Genomic DNA, 12,641 nt, shown 5'->3' on the forward strand with positions numbered 1-12,641 from the left:
TGTGTGAAATGGAAGTAATAACCTAGTTTCTTAACATTGTATGTATTTTCTGTTAGCTAATAGGCTTAACTATGTATGAATGAATATATTGCTTTGGTCATAGATGCCGTGTTGTGGGAGCTCAGTTTTGCTTTTTCACAAGCTAAGGCTCAAAGGATAAATTGCTCATAGGAATAGTATCAAGGAGTCTCCATTTTGCTGGGGAATTCATCACTTCTTTCAGCCAAGGAGTGGTGGAGATTAAGGACAGTGCAGCCCCCCCCCCCAGTAGACTCATTTACTTCCTTAGCTGTGTCAGGCAGTAGACTGACCTGTGGACTGTCAACTACATTAGTTTCTCTTGGGTAAGCCTCTTAACAATGCCTTGCAGTTAAACTGAAATCTCACTGCTACTGACTGTTTTCTTCCAATATACTTTTATTGGTGATATTTCAGATCATTTTCTATAAACACATTTGATAGATTTTCAAATGGCATGCTTTGTTTTCATGGATCGATCTCTTGTCTTTTCTTTCTACTCAGTATAACACTCAGAGTTTGATCCAGCCATCCTTTCTTTTTATGACAGGATGCATGTTGTTATGCATATTGTTAGTGATAGATGGGTAGAAGGAAGATAGATTGACAGATGGTCGAGAGATAGATGAATGGTAGATACATAGTCAGTTCCAGCCACATGACTGTAATACCCTCTTGACACACAATTATCATGATAGATATTCGTGCTACTAATATACCTTGAAATTGCTTACTTACCCAGCACCCCTAGTTGTTGCTTCTAGATGTTTAATGTTTAATGTGGTTTAATTTCATTCTCCATTTTGATTGGGTACCTACTATCTTTTATATATAAAATTGTGTATTTAGTCATTCATTATAGCTGTTTTATTTTACAAGGTAGGAGAAAAACACCATATCCAGCAAGATAGAGCAACTAACAATTCTAGAGGCCAGAAAATGACTATACTGATCTAAAAATCCAACCCTGTTTCTTGTTATCTGTTGCCTAAAGTAGCTTTGAGAGAGAGAGTTCTGTCCAAAATTAATGCCTTGAAGAATATAAGATTTTTCTCTAGTGAGTATATCATAAAAGATCTGCCCAAGCTGAAGTCTGCCAATGAGGAGTCAAAAGTGCCCTTCACAAGGAAGACATGATGTTTGCCAAGATATGCACACAAGTACACAGAGTAGGAAGGAGAGTCAGCCCAGGGCAATGGAGCTAAATCTGGACCGAATGGGGACCTTGGCTTTGAGAAAAGGCATATATCACATACATTGTGTAGGTAAGCAGGTAGCAGTGTGGTTTTGAATGGGTCTCCTTTTTTTTTTTTTTAATTTAACATCTACAAAGCAGAAATAAAGGCAGCCACCACATGCTGTAGTACAAACAGCATGATACTACACCCTTGGCAGTTCTCACATAGAATAGGGATTTGGTATGTGGTAGTCCTGGGAATTTTGAGCTGGAGATGACAGAAGGGATGCACATGAAACTACTGAATCAGCATGGGTACAGTATTACACAGGGGCAGATCCCCATGGGCTCTGAGCTCCTGCATCCCTCTCCCTCTCACCAGTAGTCTGTTCTGTAGATCTGTTTTCTCTTCCTCTCTTTCAGGTTGTTCTTCCATTAATTGATCAGTATTTCAAAAACCATCGTCTGTACTTCTTGTCTGCTGCAAGCAGGCCTCTCTGCACTGGAGGACATGCATCCAACAAAGAGAAGGAGATGGTGACGAGGTACAGAGCTATGGTCTTAAAGCTTTATATTTGATTTCTTTGTGTTTGTATTTAGGTCAAAGAGCCACAGGAACTTGAGCAGGGCTGGGAGGAGAGTCACCTCCCCTGAGTCTCTGTAAGTTAACCTATGTGTATGTTACACACAGATCTTCTTTTGATCTTGTTGCTTAAAGGTAACACTAACAAGAAATAAAACACCCTTTAAGACAAAGTATATAAGAGTACTATCTCCAGCCCCATCAGTACTAGAGAATTCAAATGACAGCCAGAGACTCTAAGAAGAATGGGGAGAAATCTACGTATTGTTAGTTATGAAAAAAGTATGTCTTGGACATTAGTTTGATGTTTTTCTTGACAATCTAATATTTTTGACAGCTTTCCTTTTTGAAAAGAAGGCAATGCCCTACTTATACACTATTAGATTTTCAAAAATTTAAATTAAATCATAGACCTGTCATGGTAATGGAGTGAAAAAGACAAAACACAACATACCTTTCCAGTACTCTCTTGTGCCTCTCAACCTGGCATCTTGGAAATGCCTTGTTTTAAAACCCACATCCTCTTTGTAGATGGTTTTTTCATGTGTGGTTTGTCTGTGTTTCTGGGGTGTGTTTTCTTAATACTCTGTTAAGACCCAGTCTACATGAAGACTAGCAACCATGAAGACCTCTGGTGCCACATTGCTCACAACCATCCCAAGCTTTTAGAATGTATCTGAGCAATGCTTCCATAAAAGAGAGTAAATTATATAAAGAGCATTTCTCTTGGTCTTGACATTCCTGATGTGTGGACTGCTCATGTCATAGAGTAAGATATAACTGAGTGGGACCACCATCAATGGTGGAGAGGGGTGAGAGTCTAGGCTTGAATAGCGTGAGAGGGTGGAACCAACTCATTTAACGTTTGTCACTATTTCCCTTATCACACAATGCCACCTCTTTCTCTCTTTCTCTTTTTCTCTCTTTCTCTCCCTCTCTCCCTTTCTTTCTCCCTGCATCCCTCCCTCTCTCTGCCCCTCTTTATCTCTGTCTCTGTCTCTCCTTCTTAAATACCAATCTCCTCGCGAGGTTGATAAAACACACTGGAGAGAGCACAGTAGGCTGGGAGGCAGTGCAAGGTCACTGTGAGACTACACCCCTCCCAACTTGGGCATTACTTTCCTCCCTGGATTCCCTAGAAAGGAAAAGGCAGTCTTATAGAATGTATCAGGGGTATTCATCTATGTCTCTGTGTCCATGTCCCTGTGGACTGAGAAAACATACAAGCAACTAGAAAACCCAAAGGCACTCACATCCCATGAAGCATAGTGAATCCTGAATCTTCTGCTTCTTCTGGAGTCACTTAGCTGTTTGTAACAGAAGCCTTGTTCCCCAAGGGTGTTGGCAATTTAAATATCACTTGATGGATGTAAACCAAGGGAAAGTACAGCAAGAGAGAGTCATGAAAGCATACAAATAAACACAACATATTCTATTTTCCCCATTTTCAGTCTTTCTCTTTAGTCAATGTCAGCTTTACTCTTGGAAATGATAACTGTCCACAACACCCATGTGCCAAAACACTAAGTAGTATATTCTTACTACACGTAAGTTTTTCTTCCCAGTTATACTTAAGTAAAGCTGATGGCAAAACCCCATTAACCTATATATCTCTGAAATAGATTAGCCTATTGTCTATAACCATTCTTTTATCCCTTAGAGAAAAAGTTAGAGCAATAGGTTTCCAATGCTGCCACCAAGTGATATAGTTGTGAGGTCCTAGAAAGCTTCTAGACAACTCTCCTAATGAATAATACTGTGGTTTTTTTTCAATGATGCCACTTTCCATTTAATAGCACCTGATGGAAAGATGATTGATAAAACTGACTTTTCCCATTAGTATTTCCAGAAAAGAAACAAAAATGCTTTTTGAAAAATGTCAAAATACACACACACACACACACACACACACACACACACGAAACCAGAGAAAAAGTAAATTATTTCATGATGGTGCTTTAGTGTCTACCATGGGAAATTAATCTCAGAGGGAGAAATTCATACCTAAACCCATAGATAAGGTAATAAAGAATTAGGGTATATAGGTAGATGAAGTACACTATGTAGTTAAAATTTATTATGGCTAGTGATATATAACTTAGGGAAATGACCATAATAAAATGTGTTTAAAGATATTATTAACCCAACTTGTAAAAGTAACTGCCTTTTCATATGTAGGACAAATAAGAAGTAAACATAATTTTAATAGCTGTTTCCTTTACACAGTGTTTACAGATACGTTGATGATTTTTATGTGTTCTAAAAATGAGAACAAAAAATCTGATGACACAAATATGTTTAAAAACAGCCAATAGCAGAGATCATGACAATAATATACAAGTAACTAATGCATTTGAGATGCAGGGATGGATTTCCGGATGTTTGAGTTTTTACCAGTTAAGTATTACAACTTAAGTAAGTAAAGTGAACAAATAGTAAGATCAAGGGACTGGAGAGATGGTTTAGTGGTTAAGAGCATCCTCTTGCAGAGGATGGGGTTTGGTTTCCAGAATCCACATTAGATGGCTCATAGTCACCTGCATCTCCATCTCCAAGGGATCCATGCCTTCTTCTGTCTTCTGCAAGCACTTACATTTTTATGTGTATGTGCATGTGTGTCTGTGTGTGCACATGCAGAGAGGCAGAGAGACAGACAGGCAGGCAGGCAGACAGACAGACAGAAAGACAGACGTTATAGACAGACAATAGGCAGGTAGACAGCAGACAGGCAGGCAGGCAGACAGCAGACAGGAGGGCAGGCATGCATGCACACATGCACACAAGAAAGAGTATGATCAAGTAGAATAAATGTTAAACCCTGACCTTTGCTGTTAAGACTAGACTAGGATACATTGAGATGCATTGTTTGTACTGTGATACTGGTTTAAATTCATATTTTATGGTTTAAATTTGTATTTAATGGTTGTTCCCAGCAGCAGTTTTCTTTGTCTGAGTTAATTTCTCTTCCCAGTTATTAACCAATGATTCCATGAGATGCTCCCTATATTCATTTCCTACCACTCAAAAGTTCTTTCCTAAGCATTCATTGTGTCTAAAGTCAGGATCACCATGTGCCAAGATTAAGATTTGGGACAGCATTGTCACAGCTTAGTTTTAGGGCATGTATGGGCTGTGGTTTATAACAATCACACTTTGCCCAGGAATTCTGTCCCCATGATAGATGACATAAGAGGGGAAATTTACCTTCGTGATGGAGTTAGCCTTTGATGTCTGTTTTTCTAAACCCTGAAGATACATGATTAGTGAGCAATAAGATGGGGTAAGAATGACCTTTCTTTGGCACATTGAGTGACTAGAAACACAGAACTGTCCTGTTTCTAAAAGAGCTGAACAGCAGGTGCTGATCCATCAAGAGTGGCCCTGTTAACATAACACAGTGTGTTACTTTAGGTCTGTGTTATTAGTCTTTATAGAAAGGCAAATCTGTCTTTGGAAAGAAGGCACTTAGATGCCACTGTGAATCTCAATAGATGAGGGATCTTGCTCAGGGTTGCTTTTGTTTAAAAAAAAAATTAGTAAATAAAATTATAGTACAAATAATATACATATCAATGACAAATCTCACACCTAAGGGCTACATACAGAGCTCTTCATGTTTGAAATGTTCTGTTCTGTACCCTCAAACCCAACATTCACTCAGACATGTGAAGATGAACATTTTTCGTAGAAAAGCTACAAAGTATCTCATATAATTATTGTTTTTCAATAAATAAACCCAGCTGGATGTAGTGGTGCCTTCCATATTCTCAGCCCATGGGAGCAGAAACAATTGGATAATGAGTTCAGTGCTAGCCTGGGCTCCCTTAGTTTGAGGTCAGCCTGGGCTGTGTAGCTTGTTCTTTTCCCAAAAGAAGAAGAAGAAAAAAAACCATCAACAAATACATTTTTAAAAACCAATTAATCTATGTTGTTATGAATCAGTACAGAGAAAGGTGGTCAGAATTTACTATAAGAGAGGTTACCACATAAAGGTGAGGTTTTCCCCTTCCTTCTTCCCAGATTTAGTCCCTTAATTTTCCCTTGTGGCTGGTCTCTAGGGTTTGTGTACCACTGGTGCTTGAGAGGAGCTTTCCCAGAGGCTTTGGGCTTCTAGAAGCCAGCTGACTCCACTGGGAAAAACCCAGATTATTTAGACCTTCACAGTCCTGCAGGGAAGAGTGCTAGGAAGTTTTGACTAGGACAAGAATTTTTCCCCTGAATGGCTCAGAAGAGATAGAAAGATAGAGGATAGTGGATGCTGGAACCTGCTGGATTAAATGCCTTTGTGGAACTCCATGGGTGGTCCCTGGGAGCATCAGCAGGGACAATGGCGGATGACACTGCCAGTGGAGAGCAGGACATCAGGAAAGGCTTCTTGGGGTCTGTACAGCCTGAGCTGAGATTGGGGACAGGATTAATGAGAAGGAAGTGAGGTATAGTGGTCAATATCGGCAAAGAGATCCTTAGAAGAGGGACCCTTGGGAGGCCATGGTGCTAGGAATGGTCAAAGAGGCAGAAGCTATACCTGCTCTCATAGTTCTGGGATCTCCACTGAGGGACAGTATGTTTGAGGTTCTGATGTCGACTGTACTTGCTTGAATTTGTCCCATTGATAGTGTCTGTGGATTCCCTGGCACGCCAAGGTAGAGAACCAAGAAAGACATTCAACTCATCCATCATAGTTAAGAGCATTCTGGTTATCACACCTATCATGTCCTATGACTGACCATTAGATAATCAGTTTAGATTCCATTTCTAATTCATGAAGTCTAAATCCGTAGAATTTAGTACCTACATAAGGAGCACAGTGATGTTCATAAGAGACGTTTACCCAATAAAGAAGCACTAAAACTTACAGTAACATTTATGCCCAAAGTACCAACCATATTTCTGTTTGTAAATAAGGCCTATGATAACAACCAGGTGTATTTGGGTAGATTGAATTAAACTCTTTTCTTGTGGTTTTTCTATAGTTCTGTTCCTTGTGAGGTTTATAGAGATGGCTTCTGTATTAATGAGCTTTGCTTTCTATTTTATTTTGTTTCTTTACTTATAATATGTGCTTTTTTAACCATGTTTGTTAAGATACGCAGAAATTCTTTCTTTACTATCTTACTCCACATCCTGCTCCAAGAATTGAGCCTTTCTGCGTGATATCATGTTTGCTTTTTTTCCCGGCTCATAGGTCAGCTGGTTTGTGTTTCTTTCTTTTCTTCTTCTCATCTTATTTGATTTATTTTTAATTTCCCGCTGTCTTTTTTCTACCTCCCCTCCCCCTCCCTTTTTCTCCTTTTGTTTTTCTTTTGTCCTCAGCCTGTTCTGCAAACTTGGAGTTCTTGTCAGGCATAGGATTTCACTGTTTGGTAAGGAGACCCTTGGGAAATTTCTGAGCATGGCCTTCAGGGGCTTTTCTTTGCTAATTTTGCACTGTGTTGTGTACTGCTATGTTGCATGGATGCATGACTGCACGGCTGCATGCATGGCCATCATAGGCCAGACAAGTTCCTGGAAGTTGTATATAAGTAACATTACCTATGGAAAAATGTAGGGTTATGTCTTTTCCTGAGCCAGTTCTATTTCTGAGTGAAAGCTGAATCATATTCAATTTAAAAAAAAATGAAAATGTCAAGTTCTACCATATTTTATTTCAAGGGTAAAATGAAACCAGGCACTTGGATTTTTGCTTGGCTCTGAAAGATTAAAAATACACCAATATTGATCAAAATCTGGAACTTTACATTTTGTTTTTAATGTTCTTGACCTATAGATATATTTGTCTCCTGCATTCTAAACCTTAGAGCTTGATAACTGGAACAGAGCCCAAGAGCTTTGCTTGGTCAAAGTGGCTTCTTTAGCACTACTCACCACAACCCAGCCTTTTTTTGATGTGTTCAATATTCATGAGGCCAAAGGCCATGCCCCTGGATAGCTGTGCAGGCTGGGCAACACCTTTGTAGCTGTTTCTACCTGGGGCTTTAGGAATTGAAAGCTGCTACCATATTCCAGTCACTTACTTTCTTTTATTTGATTATAAAAATTGCCAAAGCAAATCTGAGCCCTTTTCTTTCTAGATTCAGGGAATTATGTTGGGACATTTTATAAAGATATATTGCTAGAAATGCTTTCAATTTAACTATATTTTCCTGAAAGACTAAAGATTTAAAAATCTAAGTTCTTTTTGTAAAAGTTACATTGAATAAACTGAGGGTCTTACAGACATACATAGACACACAAGCACACATACTTACACAGAGACAGGCACAAATAATACATTTTTATTAGAAATTTTAATAAGTAATAGATTTTGCTAAAAATAGCTACTGCTGTACCATATACTTCTTGATCTGGAATATTAAGTACACTTCTGTTTATCAGTTAATTCATATTTCATATAAATTGTCTGGGATTTTACATTTTTTTGCTTAAGATGTTTAAAAATTCCAGGGAAGTTATTTTCAGGCTCTTTTCTGCTTAACCATTTTTGTTTAAGTTTGCATCAGTAGACAAAAATTCATGTGAAAATTCTTCAGACAAAATTCTCACATTCTCCTCAACCTTCTTGAAGTGACAGCACATTTGAATACCCCCTTGTCACCAGAGATTACTGTCTAAAATTATGGATAGTTCTGATAGGGTCTTGTCTGTCAATGAAAGCATAATACTTTGTTATGCTTTTTAAAAAATGGTCACCCATTAACTATCTTATTTCTTATGTTTTATCTCAGTATCTCCTCTCTAAGAAAATTTAACACATCCCATATACATTACAAAGAACATACATCTTAGAACATGAACGTTTTCATAATTATACCTCTACTTAATAGTCAGGTCAAAACTGTGATTCCAATATTCCTGATACTTCCATTATACCATTTTTAAAACTGATAACTTTTCCTAAATGAATGCTACATGGGCATCCCATCAGGAAGGGTTCCTTTTTTCTTTTATTTAGACTCCTAGTATATCATCTAAGGTAACATGATAAATGTGTAACATAGTTTGACACTGCCATGCAGGGTTAAATTTTTATGTAATTAGATTTTTATGTAGTTAGATACAGTACTTGAAATTCCTTAAGCTGGAAGATGTCTTTAACAACCAAACATGCTCTAATACAGACTTGCCTAGTCAATAGAGTATTTAAGTCTTAGCACACAAACTTACAGCACCATTATAGCCTGGCTTTTGACTCATGTGGTGACCGGGAGGGAATACTGGGCAAGCAGCATGTTGGGACAAAGAGACTTGAATGCCTAAACTTTTACTTTTTTGTATTTGCAGTAGACTTAAAATCACCAGTAATCTTAGAGATATGTTATATCTATTAAACCTAATATGAGTTAATAAATGTTATGATATGGTAGGAACTGTAAACTTGCTGTGTTCATATCTTAATTTGAGCCATTAGATTTCATTTATTAGGTTTATTTGAATCTATTTATTAGCTCTTACTTAGGTAAATAAAATTAAATAAAAAATATAGTGCAAAGTATGGTTATTTAAAGTAGATGCATCAGTGATGGGTTTTACTAGAGAGACCTAAACAAATATGAAGCAGATGCTTGCATATACTCATGTTACTCTTTTCTTTAATTCTTTCACCCTATCTCATATGTACTTCATATGGTTTTCTGCATTATAGCAGTAAATAAACTGTTCATATATATATATATATATGCATATATATGTATATATCCATCCTTAATTAAGAAATATTTATGGGTCGGAGCCAGAAGGATGGATCAGCAGTTAGGGGTATATACTGCTCTTGCAAAGGATCTGTTCTGTTTCCAGCACCCATACTGGGAAGGTCATGTTCCCTGAAACTTCAGTTTCAAGAGATCCCTTTTCTGGGCTTTAATAGCACCCACATACTCATGTCACATACACATAAACATAAATAAAAAGTAGTACTTGAAAATAATTCATGGCTTTATTTAAGAAATAATTGAGAAAGATTTAAACTCCATGAACTATTCATGTTTGATAATGGGTACCAAAACAGTAGACACAAAAAGATTAGCATTAACCTTTCACAGTTAGGCAATGCAGAGAGCAGGGGAGAGCAATAAACAGACCAAGTTCTTCCTGTAGGGTCACTGTGATGGGCTGGTCTGATAGATACTGGGAATATCTGCCAATTAAATTCACATGTGCAATTTTTCTGGCAGTCAGATTTTTAAGACATCTAAACTATGAGGATTATTAAAAACTGACTCTCCATATTTCATTTGTCTTTGATCTCCTTTAAAAATCTTTTCTATACATCAACACAACCCCAAAAAACAGAAGAGACAAACCCAACTGCTCTCATACTCTGAACTGTCATTTTGAATCTCTTAAAGCATTTTACTTATGTGGGAAAATGGTAAAGGTACCATTTTTCAGTGTAGAATCTTAGTGAATAGAGCACAGTATTTTGTGAGGTGTTGTGCTGGAGAGAGAAAGAAAATACATCCTACTTAAATCCATGCTTTCTCATTTGAACTCTGAAGTGTTTGTTTGCTTCACTAAGTTGGTGTACAGATGAATTCTGGGAATTCAGTTGGGATGGGAATAGCACTTAGACAGTTTGACTAGACAGAGGATCTTATTTGCCATTGTAAGAGCCCAATGTTGGCTAAAGAAATTCTGTGTTCATTCTTATTAATATTCTCTACTTTGTGGATAGGAATTCTGTTTGCTAACTTAAAGACAGCAAGAGCATGCCAAGCTTACCAGAGACATTAAATCCTTCAGTCATTGGTAGAGGGAGCACAACATGAAGTCAGAATAGTCTCAGGGATGATGTCACAGGGTTGTGCCTGAAAGGTCTGTTGAGGCTATTGTATGTACACACAAAGAAAAAACACTGCTTCAAATGCATCATTGAAAAATGTGGCCATTGTGTGTCTGCTGTGTGTGAGACATTCTCTTAGGATGTGAAGATGGAGAAATGAAGAATTTTCTTTCTGTTGTCACACTGAAGTCAATCAGCAAAGACTTTTACCTGTGCTACTTCAGGACCAAAGAACCCATGCTATCTGAATCCCCTGTACCAACTCTGTGCCCCATGCAGTCATGTCTTCCTCAGACACCATCCTGCATGCCCAGTGCCTTCTATTTCTGTAGAATAACCTGAGCACGCAAGTCCTGTGTCACTCCATCCATTCTCACCACCATTCTTTTCCTTGCTCATCGTGCTACCTCACCTTTTCTAGCAAACCCTCTGCCTCTGCAGTGAGTCACATCCCTTTTCATTCAGGGTCTTTGGTGCCATCATTACTCTGCTGGATGAGATTCCCCACCCCTAACACTTGCCATCTTAATTATCACTAAATGCAGTAAATTACTGCCCTTTTGGCTTCCATTTGTCCTTATGGGGCTAGGCAGGAAGTTTGACACATTACAGCCTTTTACAAATACCTGACAAGAGAAAGAATGAATGAGCCAATCAGATCCTGCTCTCAAAGAGCCCATCATCTTAATAGAGAAGACAGGTAACAGACATTCAAAATAGTAAGGGCCGTAAATTGCAAGGGTTTTTGCATTCAAATAACACAACCTTTAATTTTGTTTTAATTTTTGGGAAATTATTAAGGAAAAGTGTTCACTCAGTCCCCCAAGATACGTTCCTGAGCCAATGGAGAATGTATCAAACTTTTGACATGGAAACTTATGAAATGTTATGAAGCTACCAGTTTGTGCATGAGAAGCATACCATCCAAAAATTCTTTTGCTTTGACCTCATGGTTGCCTCAAATCTGAACATACTGTGTCACTGCAGTTCACCACAGTGTTAGCTGGGAGAATGTTAACACAGGATTACTATCAGACGTTTAAAAAGATGTTGCTTGTTTCATGACATCTTTCTGTTTTCCAGTAGAGGGTACTTCCTTGTCACTAGAGCATGAATCTTAAGTTTATATTTGGACACGTTTCAAAAGTAAATGGTAAATGACATAATTAAGAGAAATATTTCCTTTTAATCTCAGTAGAAGATTAGGTTTACACTGATAGTTTTGATGTCTCCCTTCAAAATGCCTCATGTATTTGAATACTCATTGCTATCCTCCATCAGGAGTTATCAGAAAATTAGTCTGTGTCTGTTATCCCTGAAAGGCTCAGGTTGTGCTTGACTTGTTGGGCATGGTAGAGACTATGAAGAAATCTCCTTAAAGCCCCAAGCATCTCTGAGGGTAGTGTCTGTCTAGAACTGAGAGTGTCTTTGTCTTCTGATGAGTTCAAATTGGTCTATTCCTGTTCTAGGATGATTACCTAGTTCCATGTGCATGTAAGTGGGCTTTTTGAGATGTGTTTTTGTTTAAAGAAGATAAGATTCAGGTGTTACAAAAACATGAAATCATGACTCCTTATCCTAAGGAGTGTGTGTGTGTGTGTGTGTGTGTGTGTGTGTGTGTGTGTGTGTGTGTGTGTGTGTGTGTGAGAGAGAGAGAGAGAGAGAGAGAGAGAGAGAGAGAGAGATGAAAATGTAGAAAAAAGACTGATATGGCTTGACCACATTTTGGTAATCAAATTATTGGTTAATGGAGTCCCCATTTTATTTATTTTTATAAATACCCATCACTGAGCATCACACACACACACACACACACACACACACACACACACACACTCACATTGCTTATGTCACTTATAATTTTGTACTTTATATACAAAATAGCAATTAAAATGCATGAATCTCATTGTTTTCAAGAATTACATTCTGAATAGTGCAAGTGAGTGTTGTTTAAGGTTCTGGAGAGATGGCTCAGTTGTTAAAAGCAAGTGCTACTCTTGCAGAGGACCCAGGTTCAGTTCTCAGCACCTGTATCTGGCAGCTCACAAGCAGCTGTAGCTGTCTTCTGGCTTGCTCAGGCACTG

General features: G+C 38.0%; 1 protein-coding gene across 1 annotated transcript in view; it reads left to right on the forward strand.

The window, feature by feature from the left end:
• Ryr2 (ryanodine receptor 2) overlaps positions 1–12,641 on the forward strand; it is a 548,210-nt gene that overhangs the window by 427,132 nt on the left and 108,437 nt on the right. The window contains exons 62-63 of the mRNA XM_051194750.1: positions 1,619–1,740; positions 7,092–7,141. Of these exons, the coding sequence (XP_051050707.1) occupies positions 1,619–1,740; positions 7,092–7,141 (172 nt within the window). The remainder of the gene's footprint in view (positions 1–1,618; positions 1,741–7,091; positions 7,142–12,641) is intronic.

The sequence above is a fragment of the Phodopus roborovskii genome, unplaced genomic scaffold (assembly GCF_943737965.1).
Source record: "Phodopus roborovskii unplaced genomic scaffold, PHOROB, whole genome shotgun sequence".
In the NCBI taxonomy this organism is placed as follows: domain Eukaryota; kingdom Metazoa; phylum Chordata; class Mammalia; order Rodentia; family Cricetidae; genus Phodopus; species Phodopus roborovskii.